A 22,455-nucleotide genomic window follows, 5' to 3' on the forward strand; every position below is an offset into this window, starting at 1 on the left:
AAACGAGGAAAAGTGCGGATGTGAGGGTCGTGGGAACTGATTACAGGGCTAAAGTCCCATATAGAAAAGAAGGGTCCCCAGCATATTAAAACCTCAAGACAAAGAAGGCAGTGGTCACCCTTCTTAGGGACCCTCTGTCCCTCCAGAAGGAGCAGAGACTTACGATTAGGAATTTAGAGGACACCTTCTTTAGGTGGCCCCTCTGCTCCAAGAGGACAGAGTTTTAGGCTTAGAATTTAGAATTAAGGTTTAGAGGTAGTATTTGCTTGCAATAAAGTTTCTGTACTTTTCACCTACCACCTTTTGCCCGTGGCTTCATTCTTTGAATCCATCTGGACAAGAATCAGTGAAAGAAATCAATCTTGAATCCTGCTCAATAAAACAACCCAAATCAGTGATATATAGCTTTATCTCATTGACTGATTTCTCATCCTGTAACCCAGCATTTGGAGACATAACAAAACCAGAGACAACTCTCTTATCTTAGACTACATTTGAACTCCTCTTTATTGACCTGGAACCATCAGTGCTCTGGAAGATACAGACCAGAAAAAAACATCTGAAGAGTCCTTTATTCTCCAGAAAATGCAGCTCCAAATAATGTTCAAATAGTTTTTGTTCTACTTTTGACTTTCCTCCTAAAATATCAATTTTATGAATGATCCTGGCTCTCAGACCCACTTTAATTCCTGGCATGTTGCTGAAATTAGCTCAATGGAGCAAACTGGTTTCAATATAAATCCATAATGTTCAACTTTCAAAGGGTCCTTACCCCTGACCAGTACCTCTACTTCCTTCCATTGGTTATGTGACTCTTCTGCTCTCAACACCCTTTCTGTTCCCCAAATTTCTCATGGACTTCACCTTCCTTTTCCTCTCTCTCATAAGATGACCTCACCTCGGTGTTTAGAAATATTGAAGGCTTCTGATGAGAATCTTCTCATCAGAATCCTCTCAGGATGGTGGGGGTGGGCTAGAAGAGGTCAATAGGGGAAATAGAGGGACATATGGAATACTTTCAACAATAAAGATAAAAAAATACAAAGCTTATCTACCCATATTTTTCTCCTTTCATAGTATTACCTGTAATGGCTAATTTTCCTATTTGTGCTAAAGATTTTCATGTGCTCAGTCCCAATCAGTGTACATAGATGTTAGAGACTTTGGCCTCAAAAGAGAAACTAGGATCTCAAAGCCCCAAATTAAGGTTATGCCCTTGAGGAAAAAAAAATGATGACTTTAATTGGTTCTTTAGAATTATTTTATAAATACTCTAGGGAATGTACCTAAGGAATATATTATAAATCTTCCCATCTTGTTTTTATAAAATATGATAAGTCAACTTTCAGAGGTAGGTCATTTTCTATGTTTATTCACTAAAAATATGATTGCTTTTCAGTGTGGAAATTAGTACCCCACTAAAATAGAAAACTATTTTCAGCAATTGTACTTGATTTTTTATTGATATGATAATATTTCAGGGCATGTCTAAAATTCCATTATTATATGCAAGGTCTTTTGATGTGTATGTAAAAGCTAAATAAAATAACTTTATGGTGTAATTCTTAAAGCACAATTTTTCTAGTCATATCTTATTTTTACAAAGATTTGATAGATAGTGGTTTCAGCAGTGAATGAAACCCTGTTAACTGTGCTTTCCTAGACAAATATTTTCATGTGTGTTAGTTGTGTGAAAACTGGGGATACTCCCCATTCTTCTCCAGATATTTGCATTCTGTTCAAATTTTACCTTCTCAGAATAGCCATCTAAAAGCATCCCACCTTTATTTTTCTTCATAGTACTTACTTCTAACTAACATTATTTACATATTTTTCTCTATGTGTTGTACCTTTTCCTACAATATATGCTGCATGAAGATGGGGAATTTGGTCATTGCTGTCACCTCAGAACCTTACCCAGAAAAAAAATTAATTTTTGTAGTGTACATGAATAAATAGGTGATTTTACAAAGCAGAGAGAACAATTCTTCCTTCTGTATCCTCTTAGCTATACAGGATTTGGCAAAAGTAGACATACAGTTGCTCATATGAAAAATAATACAATTAATAAATAATAATACAAGAATAAACCCAATGCTTCACATACTCACATCTGTAACCTAATTTTGCCACAACCTGTATATTAAGAGATAGATTTGCTATTTCAATGTTTTCTGAAGAAAATTAAATCAAACAACTAGGGGTATCAAGTGAAAATGCTGTGCTGAAGATTTATTTTCTATATTATATCTGAAAAATAGGATATCAATTTGAAGGAACCCTAGAAATCTAACTTTATTCATTTTTTCCATTTGAATGATGCCTATGACCTGCTGCTTTTTATATCAGATTTTAATTCCTGTGCTTTTTCTCCCCCACAAAATTAGAAAAACAATACTAAACATGGACTTCTCCAAGAAGAGAGGTATAAATGTGTGCATGTTTGTCTGAAAGAAAAAGAGTTTGAGATATAGAGAGAAAGAGACAGAAAACACAGAGACACAGAGAAACATATTTGTGTAGAAATTCTGATGTGTTATTGAAAGGAAAAGAGTAAGTTCCTATTCGATGGATCAATCAAAGAGTAAGTGATAAAATGGCTGGGATAAATAATAAGATGGATGAGATAAATGCCAAATCTTGATCAGACAGAATTTTTCACTTTTTTTTGTGTCACTTTCAGTTTTCAAAGCATAAGAAAATGTCTTCCCAAAACCACACTCCAGTGACAGAATTCATTTTCTTAGGACTCACGGATGATCCGGTACTAGAGAAGTTCCTGTTTGGGGTGTTCCTGGTGATATACCTGATCACTCTGGCAGGGAACATGTGCATGATTGTGCTGATCAGGGCCAACTCCCACCTCCAAACTCCCATGTATTTCTTCCTTAGCCACCTCTCCTTTGTAGACCTTTGCTATTCCTCCAACATTACTCCAAATATGCTGTACGATTTCCTCTCAGACCAGAAGACCATCTCCTATGCCGGGTGCTTCTCACAGTGTCTTCTCTTCATCGCTCTGGTGATCACTGAGTTTTACATCCTCGCTTCCATGGCATTGGATCGCTATGTAGCCATTTGCAGCCCGTTACATTACAGTGTCAGAATGTCCAAGGACATTTGTATCTCTCTAGTCATGGTCTCTTATGCTTTTGGCTTTCTCAATGGACTTTCTCAGACACTGCTGACTTTTCACTTGTCCTTCTGTGGCTCTCTTGAGATCAATCATTTCTACTGTGCCGATCCTCCTCTTATCATGTTGGCCTGCTCTGACACCTATGTCAAAAAGATGGCAATGCTGGTCGTTGCTGGATTTACTCTCTCAAGCTCTCTCTTCATCATTCTCCTGTCCTACCTCCTCATTCTTACAGCCATCCTGAAGATCCGTTCTACTGAAGGCAGGCAGAAAGCCTTCTCTACTTGTGCTTCCCACCTGACATCAGTCACTATATTTTATGGAACCCTTTTCTGCATGTATGTAAGGACTCCATCGGCAAGGTCTGTAGAGGAGTCCAAAATAATTGCAGTCTTTTATATTTTTTTGAGTCCAATGCTGAACCCATTGATCTACAGTCTAAGGAATAAACATGTGATCCATGCCATGCAGCAAATGACTAAAGGGAATCTCTTCCACAAAAATGCAGTTTAGGCATCAGTTAATTTGAAATCACCAGTGTCTGTGATAAAATAATGATTAGAGCCTAGAAATAATTGAGAGGGGTTCTAAATGCAATAGAGTTCCCAGTTCCAATTGCTTTTTAAAAATTTTTTATTAAATTTATTGGGGTAACATTGGTTGATATAATTATATAGGTTGCAGATGGTACAATTGTATAATACATCATCTGTATATTGTATGGTGTGTTCACCACCCAAAGTCAAGTCTCCTTCAGTCACCATTTATCCCCCCTATACCCTTCTCCACACCCCACTCCCACCCTCACTTCACTCTGGCAATCACCACACTGTTGTCCTGTGTCCGTGAGTTCTTCTCTCTTTTTTTCTTTTGTACTCAAACCCTCCACCACCACCCCTCCCAGCCCACCACCTTCCCTTCGACAACTGTCAGCCTGCTCTCTATGAGTCTGTCTCTATTCTGCTTGTTATCTTACTTTGTCAATTAGATTCCACATATGAGTGAAATAAGATGGTACTTGTCTTTCTCTGAGTAGCTTATTTCACTTAACATAATGCTCTCCAGGTCCATCCATGCTGTCACAAAAGGTAAGATTCCCTTCTTTTTTACATTTTAGTAGTACTCCATTGTATAAATGTACCACAGCTTTCTTACCCACTCATCTATTGATGGACACATGGGCTGCTTTTAAATCTTAGATAATGTAGCATAACACTGCATTGAACTTTTTCTATTGTCTAAATCTTTCATTGAATGCTACCTCAAAATTTCATTAGAGATAAATAGAACATAAATTAACAAGTATAATATGTGATACTCTATTTTAATTTAATGCTAACTTTTATATCACTACCTTTTAATTTTCACAAATGAACTAGTAGGAAATTATCTTCATTTTATAACATTTGGAGTCTTATGCACAGAAAGATTAAATGGCCAACCCAACGTCACTCAGTCACTAAGTAGCACACAGATAAATCCATTGATTTCCCATTCTTTCTCTTTCCAACTCACAGTGCAGTGGTGAAACTCCTCAACACACTGCAAATGCTGGATAGCATGTTGGGGACAATAAACTGACATGGTCATTGCTATACACTAATGTAGATTCCTTCTGATATTTCAGGTAAACGTGATAACTTGTGTGCAATATAAGTAGAATTGTCTTACCATCCCATGTAATGAAGGCCATTGTGCTACATGGTAGACCTATTTAGACTGCATTTTATGAATATATTGTCCAAATTGCAAAAGCACACAGGTTTATTATAGATAACTTGGAAATGCAGACAGAAAAAAAAGCAATATTTATCAGCAGATAATTTCTGGTTTTTTTTTTTTGCATTTCTTCTCAATATTAGTAAAACAAAATTGGAATCATTTACCATATACAAGTAAGGGCACTGATGTTAACTTGACAATATATTGTTTGTACTTTATACAGACTAAATATTTTTATAGACACCATTTTAATGTAGTATAATACTTAATAGTTAATTCATATTGAACTTAGTTATTAAAATAACTAATAAATGTATATTAATGGTAGAAAAAAACAAAGTGAAAAATATCAAAAGATATAAGACATGAAAGCAAAATTTACTTGTAATTTCCTACTTAAAGAGAACTCTTTTCAATATTTTGGTGTATTTTTTCTACTTGATTTATCTTGCAAAATATTATTCCAACATGTTGATGTATCCTATTATTTTTAAGACTATCTAGTATTTATGTACATATTTCTTTGATAGCTCCTTTAGAATAGATACCTAGAAATGTAATTGCTTAATTAAATGTTTTGTACATTTTCAAAGCTCTTGCTAAATTTTTCTATGGGTAAAATGTTCTCCAGAAAGTTTTTAACAGCTTATACTTATGACTAGTAATAGTTGATAATAATCATTTAATAATCATTTAATTGTATCATCCTTTTAAGATTATTTGCTTCTTTGTTGTCTCAACTGAAATTCTTAGGTAGGGATTCTATTTTATTTTGACAGAAGAATTTTCGAAATGTATATTTGACAAATAAAGAAAATAATCAGTTTGATGAGTGCCTTTCATATTATTTCTGATAACTTCTCACATAAAAATATTTAGTTTTATTTAGAAAATCTTTATCAATTATCTTTTGCTTTGTAGTTTTCTCAATCTTCAATTTAATAATCAAGTATCTATATTATATTATTAATTTTTCAGGACCATATTTTGTAGAACTATCTTAAATTACTCTGGATACAATCTTGTATTTTATAATGTTTTAAAATTCTTTACTCCCATTTTTAACTCATTTCTTTCTATTATTTATTAAGCAAACCTTTGTTTACCCACTGATGTGTTATCTTCATTGTACACTAAATAAATCTATTTCTGGCCTAACTCTGCTATTCCTTTGACTCATCTATATATGTGCTTTAAGCCAAATTATTGCAAATAATGTAGATTTAAACTGTGCTAACTCTTATTAGAGAAATTCCATCTTTGTTGTTTTTTCTTTCAAATTTATCTTAGAGAATGCAAATTTGATGCTTCTAGGTATTCAATATTTTTAACCCAGAAATTATGCATATGATGGTTTCGTCTAGGAAGTATATGAAAATCACATGAAAATAAAATATGGCTACATATACAATAATATCCATTGTAAATTATTTGGAAAATATACAAACATATTTTAATTTTAGTAGTATTGTTATAACTTGGTCCCCAGATTTGATGGATATATGTATGGAATGGAGGCCATAATAAGATCTGCCTAAGAATGAAAGTTTACAGGTAATTTTTTAAATTTATTTTTTGCTAGAAAAGCAGATAGGTGCTTGTGACATCACTAATGAGAACAACATGTAACCTTGGCATCTTAATATTGTATATTGATTAGCACTTTTACACAAATATTTATTTTTGCACCATTCTAGTGTCCCTAATGCAACATTATTTTTCAACAAAGATATCTAAACACAGAATCTTATACCTAACTAGATTGTCCTTTGTTAGCAACTGTCTCCCCAAAGAATTGACATGTCCACACATACTCCTTAGCTGTGAGTTGAGAAACACTGAAAAAAATTTATGTTGATCTGCATTAAGATAAATATTAAAATTTTAAATAATCAAGAGCACATATTTTTGAGGTTAGTTGCAGTGGAGAAATTTACAGTTGAAGAGTCATTCAAATTTAATCATAAAACTACTTAAAATTAAGAGGCAATTAATGTTTTGGAAAGTATTTGCTCCAGATAAGATAAGGCTGTACATTTATTAAGATAGGATAAGATCAAAGAAATCAATCAAATTACTAGAACACTGTGATATAAATAAATGTAGAAGGTTATGTATAGAAAACTGACACAAATACAAAAATGCTAACATTAATTAGTCAAAAGATTAGTAATAAAAATGTGAAATAAGATACCCTTTTGTGTATTTACCTTTAAGAGAGTTTAGGAAGACTGGCACTTTCTCTTTTAAGGGTATCAGGGAAAACAATTATATACAGCTTTTCTGGAAATCAATTTAACATTATATTTTAAGGAGTCTTAAAAAAATATTTGTACACTTTCACTCAGCTATCCCAATTTTAAAAATGTGCAGAAGGCATAATAAAGCCCTTGAAGAAGATTTTTCATTGTAACGTTTGTGTTATAAATAAGAAAAAGCAAGGTCGTGATGCATTAAATATAGGCAGCCCTCTTTTCGCAAGGTACCATGATAACGAAACTTGTGAAGACTGGAAGTGTCTCCTTGCTTTGAATGGGTCTCAGTTACCACAGTGCTGTGCAAAGTGAGGACAGCCTGCATTGAATACTTGGCTGGACACAGGCAGATGGCAGCCGGAACAGAGGTTGGTTGTACACAACTGGATCCTTTATAAGGGTGTGTTGGCTAGAATCATAAAGAAAAGTGACTGTCACATGATGGGCTTTTCCATTTAAATTTAGCCAGACATTAAAATGAAGAAGCTCCCAGTTAAGGCAAGGGAAAATAATTTTTTATAGCTTTTTATAAAAAAGAAGGGCACAACAATGTATACATTATGATAACTTGCAAAATACTAGAATTAAAGAAAAGTAAGTCTTTTTCTTTATATCTATGTACCAAATTTCTAAGATGAACAATTACTAATTTTGTGAGTAAGAAAACAAACAAACAAAAACTGCATATTTCCAGGATCACCCAGATCCCACCATCTAGACTAATAAAAGCCTAGGTGGTCCTTGCACCCTCGCATGCGACATCGTCACAAGATGGCCACCACAAGATGGCCACGCGCGCAGTGGAGGTGGGGCCCAGTGGCTGCTTTGCACGGTGAGGCCTGGGGGAGGGCAGCTGTGGGCGATCAGGCTGGCAGGGGAGAGCAGTTGTGGATGACCAGGCCAGCAGGGGAGCAGTTAGGCGTCAATCAGGCCGGCAGGGGAGTAGTTAGGGGGTGATCAGGCCGGCAGGCAGAAGCAGTTAGGGGCAATCAGGCAGGCATGCAGAGGCAGTTAGGGGCGATCAGGCAGGCAGGCTGGCAAGTGGTTAGGAGCCAGTAGTCCCAGATTGGAGAGGGTGCAGGCCGGGCAGAGGGACCCACCACCCCCACTGTGCACAAATTTCGTGCACTGGGCCTCTAGTTTAAAATAAAAGAATTTTATTTACTGATGTGAGAATTTAAGTACGAATGTAGGAAAAAGCAGGGGTTCAACACTATTCCATATCAGCATTGAGCTGGATGGTTATCCAGATTCCTTCTAATCTAAACTGCCATTATTTTCTCCCTTAACAATATTGTGCAAACAAACAAACAAAACAGCAAGGGATAAGCCTACACTTACATGTTCAATCATATAAGAAAGTAGGCAAGAACATACAATGGTGTATAGTTAATCTATTCAATAAATGGTGTTGGGCAAATTGAACAGATACATGCAAAAAATAAAATTTCTCTCATCATTGATGTTTCTATCTTTCTTTCCCTCTCCCTTCCTCTCTGAAATCAATAAAAAATATATTTAAAAATAAAAACATATTAAAACAAATAATGAATCCCATCACTTCATGTTTCTTGGGGGCTTTGATTCTCTGATGATATAGGATGTGCAAAACAATAAAACCATAGTGGCTGTTTATAGTCTGAATGACTTTCTACTAGAAATAATTGAACCACAGGGATTTGGTCCCTATATAACAATTCTGTTATAAACTCTTCAGATTTTTTATGTCCATGCTGTCATTGGCAAATCACTCTTCTTTCACAGGTATTGTAAAATCTATTTTGGGATCTAGAAATATTGTATTCAATAAAATAAAATCATGAGCTGAAACATATTCTGATGAATTAGTAATTATCTTGAATTAAATTCTACTATATCAGACTATTCTCAGAGTACAAGTATTTTAAATGTACAATGGAATAGTATTTACAATGAGAAGATAACTGGACAAAAGAGAACATTCATTCTATCAATAATAATCAATTGCCTTCATTTGGGAAAACACTGGTTTAGGTTCCACTGAGGCTGTAACTACATAAACTCCTTGTTCCTAAGGAGCTCACACTTTGATGTTGAGTCTTGTTTTAGACTGGATCTGGGTTTCTTTAACCAAAAATTATAGTAGCTACAATTTATTAAGTGCTTACTACATGTCAGACATTTTTTAAAAAATATGTATTTTATTGATTTTTCACAGAGAGGAAAGGAGAGGGATAGAGAATTAGAAACATCGATGAGAGAAAAACATTGATCAGCTGCCTCCTGCACACCTCCTACTGGGGATGTGCCCACAACCAAGGTACATGCCCTTGGCCAGAATCGAACCTGGGACTCTTCAGTCCACAGGCCGACCATCTATCCACTGAGCCAAACCGGTTAAGGCACCTGTTAGACATTTTTAAAGTTTTACCTTGTTGAACTCTCTGATATGGAGGAAATTGCTATTAGTAACCAAATTTTATGCATGAGGAATCATAGGCACAGAGAGATGAATAATCTGCCCAAGCCTCACTAGGAATTAGAGGAAAATGAGCATGCATTTCAAGGTCAGGATACAACTTGAAAACAAACTTGAATTTAGAGGGTCAGGTAGACAGATTCTAATTCTACTTTTTATTTGTATTTTTTAATCCTCACCAGAGGATATTTTTCCATTGATTTTTAGAGTGAATGGACATGAGAGAAACACTCCGATTGGTTGCCTCCTGCATGTGCCCCCAACAGGGCCCTGGTCGGGGAGGACCCTGCAACCGAGGTATGTGCCCTTGACCAGAATTGAACCTGTGACCCTTCGGTCAGTAGGCTGACACTCTATCCACTGAGCCAAAACTGATAGCTCCAGATCCTAATTTTATAAAAACCTGTGCTATACATCAGTTTCACTTCCCTAAGTTCATTCAGCTGTGAAAAACAAGTGAGTTCTAATATTGATGCTTTAGATACTACAAAAACAGGTATATCAGAAAACAATGGGATCACAATTTCCAAGAAAGCAATGCTGAAAAGTATTGTTTAAGGAAATTGTAAGCGAACAAATGTGATAAAGACTTGCAGCAAAGATAAAGGATTTTCAAACATGAATAGAATTGCAGAAAGCATTTAACAACATACTGCCCAGTGTTAATGCAAAAAAAATTCAAACCTGTAAAGAATTTTTGTGAGTTTATTTGAGCCAAACTGTTTACAATTGCCAGGAAGCAGAATCTCAAAGTATTGGGATAATGCGCCAGAGAAGGGCAGTTTTTCACCTTGTTTTAAGATTGCAATCTAAGGAGGAGAGGTAAGTGGGTTACATGAAATCCACTGGTGGTAGGTTAGGAAGGCTGGAGAAAGCAAAGGTGGGGCAGGCCTCTGGGATTGGATAAAAAGTAAAATGATAGACACATACTTCTTTACTTAGGTGAGTACAGAATAGTTAACGGTCAGTCAACAATTAACATGATAACAATAACAATGAAGGGATTTATGGTCTCAGTCCCTGGTTGTGCCCTGAGGGATCTGGAAAAAGGGAAGTTACAAGTTACCCTGACATTTCACAGGTATATTATCTTAGATGCAAAAAGACAATAGGCTCAATTAAGGTAAAGATTGACCTTTGTCCGGGAAGATTCTGGCCTAGGACATGACTACCCACTATAAACTGCTTTTAGTTAAAGTTTTAATTTCAGACCATCTTTTGTGGTTTCCTTAGGTCTTTTGAGTTTGCAAGACTGCCATGCAGGCCTTCTCTGAGCTTATCAGGTTAGCATGGAGCTCCTTTTTCATCCACACTTAATATAAAAGAGCTCTGTATTAATTTGGATAGTGAAAACATCAATTCCATGCTTCTGAGGCTACTTTTTATGCCACAGGTATTTACAAGTTTGAGAGAAGAGGAAGAAGTCTCAGATGACATGATGAATGACAAAAGACATGAATCTCTATTTCCTTTATTTAGATCTCATTTGAAGCCAACCAAACACAATGTCAAAGAACTACACAGTGGTGACTGAGTTTATTCTCCTGGGTCTGACAGACAGAGCAGAGCTGCAGCCTGTCCTTTTCATGGTGTTCCTGGTCATCTACCTGATCACGGTGACTGGCAACTTGAGCATGATCTTGTTAATCTGGACTGACTCAAGACTTCACACTCCAATGTACTTCTTCCTCAGTCACCTCTCCTTTGTTGACCTCTGTTATGCCACCGATGTCACTCCTCAGATGCTGGTTAATTTCTTATCCAAGAGAAAAACCATTTCCATCATTGGTTGCTTTATACAATTCCATTTCTTCATTGCCTTGGTGATCACAGATTATTATATGCTCACAGTGATGGCTTATGACCGCTACATGGCCATTTGCAAACCCTTGTTATATGGTAGCAAAATGTCCAGAGGTGTCTGCCTCTCTCTCGTTGTGATTCCTTATACTTATGGCTTTGCAAATGGTCTGGTCCAGACCATCCTGATGCTTCGTCTCTCCTTCTGTGGACCCAATGAAATCAACCACTTTTACTGTGCGGACCCACCTCTGTTAGTCCTTGCCTGCTCAGATACTTATGTCAAAGAAACTGCCATGTTTGTGGTGGCTGGTGCCAACCTCACCTGCTCTCTCACCATGATTTTTGTATCTTACATTTTCATTTTCGCAGCCATTTTGCGTATTCGGTCTGCTGAGGGGAGGCGCAAAGCCTTCTCTACCTGTGGGTCCCATCTGACAGCTGTCACTATCTTTTATGGGACGCTGTTTTGTATGTACCTGAGGCCCCCTTCGGAGACTTCCGTAGAACAGGGGAAAATTGTAGCTGTGTTTTATATCTTTGTGAGTCCTATGTTAAATCCTCTGATCTATAGTCTGAGGAACAAAGATGTTAAAAAAGCATTCAGGAAAGCTATCCGAAAGAAATTGTTTGCTAAATAAAGTAGACATTTCGGTCACAGGTGTGCAATAAATCATTATTATTGGGCCAATTAATGAGCCTTTTCAATGACAGAATCACTTTCTGTCACTGAATATGTTTTATCTTCCACAATTAGCATATGGAACTTGGAAGAATGTGTCAAATTATTTATTAGCATTTACAGTATCATGTCAGTGAATTAAAAAAAATAGTGCATTGAAACTCAGAGGCATTACCGGAAGGCATTGTTACTGCTCTTTAAAGTCAGTAAAGAACAGATGATTGCATCCATGATAGTCATATTGGTACAAAGTTATAAGAGACAGAATTACCATTGATGCTATGGCAATGACCATCTATTAGATTTCTATAGTGCTTAATAATTTTAAAACTATTTTCCAGAAACTTCTTAACCATGGCAGATGAGTTTTGTTTTCTTCTTCCTTTTATACAAATTATATAGCAACGAAGATCTTTGGGTATCTGACATTTTTGCTCTAAGATGAAAATGCCACATTTTCTTTAGAAAGTGTTTTATATTTTATTATTATATTTTTAACAATATGCATCCCCACCTAAAAACTGGTTGTGTGGTTTAATTTGTTAATTTTTTATTGTGTACTATTTCCAACATACAGTCAAAAATAAATAATAGAAAGACAACCTGTGTAAGCCCTAATTGATCATTAGTAAATGTTTTCATAATGACATTTTTGTTTCAAATATTTCAGAGACTCAGATATTTCTAAAAGTGAGTCTTCCCTGACTGATTCTTTTTTCTTCCCATTTCTTGCATTAAGCTCTATTATTAATTTAATGTTTTTTATTCTTATGTAGAGTTTTGTCATTTGATAGTGTTTCTGTATACACAAAATTATATTATTTTCTACATTAAAAACTTGATAATACATAAAATCACTCTATGTATTCTTCTGCAATTTATTTCATTTTTTACTACATATACATTGTTAGACATACATGCTGAATCATGCCTTAGACTTATTCATGCTGAATCAGCAGCATTTTCAATGATATATAGGGTGGGGCAAAAGTGGGTTTACAGCTGTGAGTATGGTAAACAATCAATAAAGCTATTTATAATATTCATAAACTGCATATATTTGTCCATATGAACAACTGTTGACCTAAAACTTTTTCCCCACCCTGTATTCTATGTCAATATATATGTGTCACAATATATTTATCTATTCTATTATTGATAGGCAATTACATTTTTCTGTTTCATGATAATGTATAGAAATGTATATATGCATCTAAGATTCTAATTTCTAAGTCATGAGCATCTGTAAATTTACTACACGTAGTCAAATTATTTTATCAAATTACACTCCTGCCAATATTATGTGAGAATATCCTTAACTCCACATTCTTGTCAACACAATATACTGCCAGACTTTAAAAATATTTTCCAATTTGTTGGTGCAAAATATAGTCTCAGTTCTTGTTTAAACTTTTGAAAAAAAAATTTAATGCAAATTTTAAAAAAATATCTTTTCATTGATTTCAGAGAGGAAGGGAGAGAAAGGAGAGAGAGAGAGAGAGAGAGAGAGAGAGAGAGAGAGAGAGAGAGAGAGAGAGAGAGAGAACATCAATGATGAGAGAGAATCATTGGTCGGCTGCCTCCTGCACACCCCCTACTGGGCATTGAACCTGCAACCTAGGCATATGCCCTTGACTGGAATCAAACCCGGAGCCCTTCAGTCCACAGGCCGGTTCTCTATCCACTGAGCCAAACCAGCTAGGGCTCAGTTTTTGAATTATGGTTACAAGAGAAGTTAAGTATTTGTAAATGCTTGATGCTAATTGGAATTTTTCTTTTTTTAAAAAAGTTGTATGCCCACGTTCTTGTTCACTTTTCAGCTGGGCTATTTTATCTCTATTTTCCACATTTGTTATAGCTCCTTATGTATTCTGTACTAGGTACTAACTTTTTAATGATCTATGCAAATATCTTCAACCTTTTTGTAGTTCGAATTATATTTTTGTGTATGATATATTTGGTGGTGTGGAAATTTTTCATTTTCAGGTAGTTCAAATTTATCAATTTTCTTTTTATGGTTGTGTTTTGAATATTTGCTTTAAACAATGTGTTCCTATCATAAAGATACTAGAGGCCTGATGCATGAATTCGTGCACAGGTGGGGTCCAGCCCACCAGCCCCGATTGGGGCTAATTGATCCCAGTTGGCAGTGGGAGGGGATTCAGGAGGTTGGCTGGCTGATCCCGCCCCCTGGTTGAACTCCCAGTTGAACTCTGGGTGGAACTCCCTGTCAAGGGGACAATTTGCATATTAGCCTTTTATTATATAGGATTCTTCTACTCTTTCATTTTTTAAAGTTTTGCTTTTGCATACTTAAGTATTCTTTCTGCTATCATAAATATTGAAAAATAGACTCTAGTCTTATTTTTAAGGAAAACAATTTTCTCTGTTTTAATACTTCATACCTTTCTCATTACATTTTTAGTGTAAACTCTGTCATGTATCAAGTTTTCATATATGTATCAGTCTGTTTCTGGGTTCTTTATTCTAGGACCAATTCATCAATCCCTTCATTACTATAAACTACTTTATAAGAATAGCTTTACCAACCCTCATCTGAAAGCTTGGAACATTATTTTCTTGAAGGATCTATGACAGAAGACACCTTTAAAATAAATAGAAGTACGTATAATCTCTCCAGAGTCTACTTCCATCATTTCTCCAGAACAGCGGTTGGCAAACCGTGGCTTGCAAGCCACATGTGGTCTCTGGCCCCTTGAGTGTGGCTCTGCCACAAAATACCACATGCAGGTGTGCACGTACAGATTGAAACTTCATGGCCCATGCACAGAAGTCGGTTTTCAGCCTGGGCGAGTCTATTTTGAAGAAGTGGTGTTAGAAGAAGTGGGGGGTGTCGGTTGGTCGGGCGATGGGAGACGCGGCGCGGGGGAGGGGCGCGTGATTCATGCACGAGTTGAGTGAGCCAGTCAGTGAGCAGTCTCATTGTGCAGTGGTTAGTGCTAGTTGCATCCGCAAATCGCACATGGGTGACAAAAGTACCTACTCGAAGCATAAAGTTACCTGTATTTTTCCAAACAACTGCAAATCCTACAGGCATTTTTGTCATCAATTTAAGAATTGTAATTCTTTTGTGTTGGTGGCTTTATTATTATAAAATGAAACATTTTTTTAGGTGCCCTGTTTGACATGGCTACAAAGAAGCAAAGAAAAATGGAAGACAAAAACCATGAATTTAAAGTTGAATGTACCTACCTATATAGTTTAAGCTTAAAAAATTTGGCTCTCAAAAGAAATTTCAATTGTTGTACTGTTGATATTTGGCTCTGTTGACTAATGAGTTCACTGCTCCAGAAGGCAGGTGAAACCAACTTCATTGACCCAGAAATGGTGTCTATGAGAATGAGAAATAAATTTATTTATGGCCTCTATTTAGTCCTGTATTACCCTCTTATTTTGGTAGTCACCTTCACAAATATTCCTTACCTATGGTTTAATCTATTTTGCAAGACATCATCAGTTGTAAATGTCTTGATTATTCTTTCTTTCCTATCCAAACTGGGCCAATTTCCTAGCTGGAAGGTACCATATCTGGATTTAAGAGCCAATAGGGCAAAGAGCCACAGAAATGAGGTGTTGTGGTGTTATTTTACTCTTTATGCATCAAAAATAGTACATTTCCTGCTGGGCGATTTGCACACCCAACCATGTCATGGCATCCTTCTGATCATCTTTGGCATTTCCTTCCAAGATACACAAAATTGCCATTTGTAAAATAAATATAATAATTCTAATAACCCATGGAGCTATGTGAGGATTAGCTAAGTGAGTGCTTGTAAAGTACTAAGCCTAATGCATAGTACATGTTAAGTATTGAATGCTTACTACTTATAATAATTACCCACATCCTGTTTTCTTTGTTGTAGTTTCCTAAACAAATTAGTTACTCATTCCATCCATCTTCTTAATTTTTCAGAGATAAGGAAATGAGCTCAATAAAATGCAGTTACCTGGGAGGAGATAACCAAGATTCATTTTTTATTCACTGAATTAAGTGCATATTGAACACTCCTTAAGTTATTCAGAAAGTGTTGATTGATCAACTATTATTTTCCAGGGCCTATGCTAAGTGTGAAGATTACAGTTATTGCCCATAGGGTTTGCAGTCTAGTGGGCAATAGAAATATTACCAGGGGCAGAGTGTTACAATGCGTGGAGGGAGGTCAGGCTCAGCGCTGTGGAAGCAGAGGAAGCATCTTTAAGGAAGAATTCAATCTGAGCCTTTCCTACTGCCCAAACCAACTCGATTCTGATGAGAATAAGGAAAACACTGACTCGGGGATAGCTAAGGGAATATTTTAAAAGTGATGCAGGAAGGAAGGATAAATTGTGACTATAGCTTGAGGAATGGCAGTCTCCTACAATTGATAAAGTACTCAACTTGGTATGTGAAGACCCTGTTTGTTTCACAATCCTGTTCATAGCAGACCCTACTCAAAACATCAGTGTTTATGATAGGGAACATTGATCTGGATTTTCAGAAGAGATAGGAAAAAAACACACACAAAAAACCCAAGATAAAAAACCACATGTAAAATCAGACCATCATCAAAATGTTGAGATGGCACCTATTTGTGTCTTCCACAGAGGTCTTAGAGGTCTTAAATTCAAATGGTGAATTTAAAATTATAGAAAATACTAGAGGCCCGGTGCACAAATTTCATGCATGGAGGGGGGGGGGTGTCTCTCAGCCCGGCCTGCACCCTCTCCCATCAGGGACCCCTCAAGGGATATCCGACTGCCAGTTGGACAGTTGGACATCCCTCTTGCAATCTGGGACCGCTGGCTCCTAACTGCTTGCCTGCCTGCCTGCCTGCCTGGCCATCCCCCAACTGCCCCCCTGCTGGCCTGGCTGCCCCCCAACTGCCCCCCTGACAACTGGCTGCCCCCAACTGCCCCCTGCTGGCCTGGCTGCCCCTCAACTGCTGGCCTGGTTGCCCCCTAACTGTCCGGAAGGAAGTCGGGCATCCAGGAGATGTCCGATCGCCTGGCCTAATTAGCATATTACCCTTTTATTAGTATAGATGACTATTGCATATGATTAGCTTTCTGTTCCTAGAGTGCTCCAATTAAACCCAAGAGGGTGATTCCCAAAGTAACACTCATTGCTGATACTTTTAAGCCCTTCTGAGATTTCCTTTAAGAGCAGATCCATCCTACATCCAGATATAAATACAGCTATGTTTACCAGCTTAGAGAGGCATCAAGAAACTTCCTTAATCAGAGTTTGACAAACAGGTGCTTATCAGAACCAGAAGTAAGTCTTTTTACTGTCCTTATTTTGAGTCAAAAGGAAATTATATTAAAGTCTCAAACAGAGATCCATGGATTATATGCATTTTTCCATCCTCAAAAGTCAGATATTTTTTTCTGACTTTGCAAATCAGTAGGCTCATGAATTTTGAGTTTTAGCTGTGAATGAGAACATGCCTTTCTCTCAAGGGCTGTGGGAAAAGAAGTAGAGAGGGAAGCTCAACTATAAAAAGTCTTATCTCTATTTCTTGCCCTACTCATTTCTTGCCTACTTTATTTAAATACTTTTTCTAAGTACGTTAAATGAGTTAACTATTTTATTACTCTTGACAATTGCATTTCCCATTTTATGGTTAGGAAAACAACAAAGACAGGTTAAATACCCTGACACTGGCATGGAATTCATAACTGATGGAGCCAGAATCAGAATCACTAAATGGAATTAGGTTCATGAAATTCTGACTTTCTAAGTACTAAAGTATTGACTCATTAGACATGTTAAAGCAGGCCTGGCATAATCTAATTAGATTTATTTATTGTGAAAAAGTTGCATCTGAGCTAAATGTTACTCAAGTTCACAGAGTAAGTTGGTCGCAAAGCTGGAAAAAAGGTTCCAGACCCACCCAGAACCTTTATTTGATTGATGGAATTATTCTGCAAACAAAGAAAAAAACTCATTGAGTGGCTTAGTGCTCCCCTTGTCATGAGCATCTGATCATAAGGGCAGCTTGCTGACAAGTTAGGCATTAGTGTACACCTGTAATGAGGGTTGATCCACTCAGGTTGCATGTGCCAAGTTAACACAAGACAATGTGCTGGCCCTTAGATCCACCTCTCACTCTGGAACACCATTGTACACTCTTCTTTCCTTGAGATGCTCTCCTGAATTGATATTACTTGCTGACTATTTGTCTCTAAACATTTTATAATTTGAATTCCAATAATTTCTTTGCCTTAATTATTTGTTAGAACATTTCTAAGATATCATGAGAGAGAGAAGAAAGAGAGGGCAATGAGGAAGAAATGGAGGTAATCCCATTCACCCTCTCTCCTTTAAACAGAAAAATCATTTTGAAAACAGATTAGAAGTAGGCAATTTTTCTTCATCTGTAGTTTCCAATGGCATAGAATTGATATATTTCCCTGAAGACAAAACATAAATCTACTTTAGTCACACACACACACACACACACACACACCCCACTAGCAATTCCAAAGGAAGACCACACATGGTATCTTAGCACCTTCTCTTTATCTTCCTAGAACACCCTTCTTAAAATCACGTTATTGCTTGTTCTCCTCCTCCTTTAGTTTGTTGCTAAGTCACCTTTTCATGATTTTTTTTTTTTTTTTGCTGATGCTACTTTTTAAAATTTGATTATCATTTCCCCAAACCTTATTTTCTTTACTTTTCTCCATAACAGTGCCATTTAAAACACCATGTACTTACTTGCAATAATATCTGTCTCTGTCCACTAGAATATAATTCCAGAAAGGCAGGGGTTTTTGAAGTTTTTGTTCATTGTGTATCTACAGTGACTAATCACATGCTATGTTAAGTACCCATAATTGCCTGTTTCATGAATACTTAATTTGATGTCCATGATGGCTTGAGAAGGAGACAAAATAGATATTATCCTCCTCCTTACATTGGGAAAATCAAATGACTCATGCTGAAAGATAATTATATGTTCCCAATAACTAGTATTAATGTATGCAACAAATGTTTATTAAGTACTTAATATTTTAGGTAGAGGAGATATTATTGTCACTGTCTTTCTCAAATTTTTACTAAAGCAACTTTTAGTGACATTTTGAAATCAGGCAAGAATTGGGAAGGTTTATAAAACTTAAGTATGAGAGAAAGGTCGAAAAAATGAAAGCATCTTAAGAGAAAGGAAGAGGGGACTCAGCACTAGTTGTGATACAAAGGAGAGCTAAAAATCTATATAAATTGTGACACTTCTAGGAAAATACAAGTTGTGACTAATTAAATAGTATCTAAAACATTTCTTTTATTTATAAACACACTAGAGGCCCGATGCACCAAATTCACGCAAGGGGCTCAGCCCTCACAGCCCCAGCTGCCTCGGCCGGCCCTCACAGCCTCAGCTGGCCCTCGCAGCCCCAGCTTCATCAGGAAGGTCATCTGGAGGGTTGTCCGGAAGATCATCTGGACGATCATTCTGCTGTTCGGTCTAATTAGCAAATTAGCTCTTTATTATATAGGATTATGTCATTGCTTTAAACCATCCTCAGGATACTAGGTGAGTGTTCATTTGATTTCACTATTCATTGTTCACTTATTTACCATATGTTTATGGGACCCTGTGACCATGCTTTTCTAAATTGTGATTCTGGGAACATCTGCATTAGAATCGTCACGTCAGACTTTCTGAAGCAAAACTTTTTTTTTTTTTTTTTTTTTTGTAATTTGCTTGATTAACAAATTTTCAAGCAATTGCTTAAAAATCCCGTAATTCTTCTGAGGATATGACACCATGAAAAGTTCATGGAGATATAGAGATGAGTAAAACATTGCATGCAATTTATTCTTTCATGTGTACACTATTTTTTCTTTTCTTCTTAAGTACAGTATATAAATATGTGCTTAGAAGTAACAGTACAACAGTGGACTGGAATAAATTAGTGGTATGAGGGGTATGTTGGAAGAGGAACACAGAAAGGGACGAGTTCAATCTCATGTATGACAGAGTGGAGTGAGAAGTGTCTCACAAACAACTGGCCTTGAATTTGACCTTTAGAGGACAAGTAGAATTTGAGAGGCAAAAATAGTTCATGAATAAAGGGGATATGTATGGGTATATGAATATAAGCTGTATATATCAACTTAAGGATGGGTATAAGTATAGGTAAGGATGGGTATAAGTATCTATAGGGATAACTGTAGGTATAAGTGTAGATAAGTATAATAGTAATTCAATATAAAGGCAAAAATATAAATGGTTTAGTAGAAGCACAAAGTTGGTTTAGTATAGTATTCATTTTGAATTATATGGATTTAGGAAAAAAATTTCAATAATCAGTAACATTATGTGTGCCTTCATGTCTGACCTTATCACATTTGTTTCAGGTTCAGGCACAGATTCTCAGAAAATGTCCATCACAAATGGCAGTGCAATAAGAGAATTCATTCTCCTGGGGCTCACAGATCGCCCCGAACTCCAGCCTCTCCTCTTTGTGCTGTTTCTGGTTGTGTACCTTGCTACTCTCTTTGGCAACCTGGGCATAATAGTGTTGATCAGACTGGATTCTCGCCTTCACACCCCTATGTACTTCTTCCTCACCAATTTAGCCTTTGTTGACTTGTGCTATACCTCCAACGCCACCCCACAGATGTTGGCTAATTTTCTTTCAGAGAGGAAGACCATCACCTTTGCTGGCTGCTTTACCCAGTGTTACATTTTCATTGCGCTCCTTCTCACAGAGCTTTACATGCTGGCAGCCATGGCCTATGACCGCTATGTGGCCATATGCAGCCCTTTGCACTACAGTGTGAAAATGTCCAGGCAGGTCTGCACCTGCTTGGCCACATTTCCTTATGTCTATGGCTTCTCAGATGGCCTGTTACAGTCCATCCTGACCTTCCGCCTGACCTTCTGTAGATCCAATGTCATCAACCACTTCTACTGTGCTGACCCACCACTCATTAAGCTTTCCTGTTCTGACACTTATATCAAAGAGCTTGCCATGCTCATATCAGCTGGCTTCAATTTCTCCAGCTCCCTCACCATCATCCTCGTGTCCTATGCCTTCATTATTGCTGCCATCCTCCGGATCAAATCAGCAGAGGGAAGGCACAAAGCATTCTCCACCTGTGGTTCCCACATGATGGCTGTTACCCTATTTTATGGGTCACTCTTTTGTACGTATGTAAGACCACCAACAGATAAGACTGTTGAGGAATCCAAAATAATAGCTGTCTTCTACACCTTTGTAAATCCAGTGCTTAATCCGTTAATCTACAGCCTGCGGAACAAAGATGTGAAGCAGGCATTGAAGAATGTCCTCAGACGAAATGTGGTCACTAGGATGGCAATGCTTCCATTTCCCAATAAACCATAACACTAAACCTTGGGCTCAAATGTCCTTGCATACTGATGATAAGTCTGGGTATTCTCTATGGGTCTGTCCCAAGGTAATCTGTAAAACTCAGTTCTGGGCAAAAGTAAGTGAGCTATACCCTTGCCCCTCAATGTGCGGTCCTTGAACCGGCAGCAACAGCATTACCTTGGAGATTTTAGAAACGTGGCATCACATTCTGTACCTCAGATCTATGATATCCAAATCTGTGTTTCAGCCTAATCCTATGTGATTTGTAAATACATTAAATTTGAGCAGCAGTGCTCTCAGTGGAAACGTCCTCTTGGAATGACCTGGGGCACTGGTGTGCTCTTATTGTTTATAACAGTAGACAGGATAAACATGCTTTCATCCCAGTTCCTTGAATTCACTCTGTTCTTATTGCCATCTATTTTTAAGAAATATGTCTTCCCACCCCAACTTACTAAGTAAAACCATAAACTATGGGTCAGAATAATGGTTTCCTGTTTATGTGCTTGAGAAATGTTCAGTATGTGACTGGTAGAGAGAGGACTAGAATCAGACTGGAATCTTTCATAAACATGAGTTTGTGGATCTAGTTTGTGGCCTCTGAGCTATAGGATTCTACTTTCTTCCTCTGAATTGCAACCCTGGATCCATGAACTCAGTTCTAGGAAAAAGAATGAATTCTTTCTGTAGCACCTGAATTCGAAAAATTTAATACTTAACTGAAGTTATCTTTTCTTTTTTTTTAAAAAAATAAATGTTTGGATTATTGATTTCAGTCTCACATTTTTTGTCATATACTAGTAAGTTTTTGTACATTTTACCTAAACACTGTTTTAGCTGAAAGCTACTATTTTTTAACAGTTAAGTTTGCTATATTTTCTTATCCTCTTGGTGACTTTTTCTTTCATCTATGGATTACTTAGCAGAGAGTGGTTAATGACCATACATTTGGGACTTTAAAAGAAATTTTATTGTTACATGTTTGTAAGTTCTCTGGTCAAAGACCTTGTCTTATAATTTTATTCTTGAAAATTTATTGGCTAATATTTTTCCAGCT

At 36.7% G+C, this 22,455-nt stretch overlaps 3 protein-coding genes across 3 annotated transcripts; all 3 read left to right on the forward strand.

Moving 5' to 3' along the window:
- Positions 1–2,701: 2,701 nt before the first annotated feature.
- LOC118663823 (olfactory receptor 5M10-like) lies at positions 2,702–3,649 on the forward strand. Its single transcript, XM_036323822.1, has one exon. The coding sequence runs from the start codon at positions 2,702–2,704 to the stop codon at positions 3,647–3,649; it is 948 nt and encodes a 315-aa protein (XP_036179715.1).
- Positions 3,650–11,076: 7,427 nt separating this feature from the next.
- Positions 11,077–12,012, forward strand: LOC118663825 (olfactory receptor 1030-like). Its single transcript, XM_036323835.1, has one exon. The coding sequence runs from the start codon at positions 11,077–11,079 to the stop codon at positions 12,010–12,012; it is 936 nt and encodes a 311-aa protein (XP_036179728.1).
- Positions 12,013–18,336: 6,324 nt separating this feature from the next.
- On the forward strand, positions 18,337–21,410 carry LOC118665465 (olfactory receptor 5M11). Its single transcript, XM_036326914.1, has 2 exons — positions 18,337–18,353; positions 20,462–21,410. The coding sequence occupies exons 1-2, from the start codon at positions 18,337–18,339 to the stop codon at positions 21,408–21,410; spliced, it is 966 nt and encodes a 321-aa protein (XP_036182807.1).
- Positions 21,411–22,455: the final 1,045 nt, after the last annotated feature.

This window comes from Myotis myotis, unplaced genomic scaffold (assembly GCF_014108235.1).
Source record: "Myotis myotis isolate mMyoMyo1 unplaced genomic scaffold, mMyoMyo1.p scaffold_m19_p_10, whole genome shotgun sequence".
Classification (NCBI taxonomy): domain Eukaryota; kingdom Metazoa; phylum Chordata; class Mammalia; order Chiroptera; family Vespertilionidae; genus Myotis; species Myotis myotis.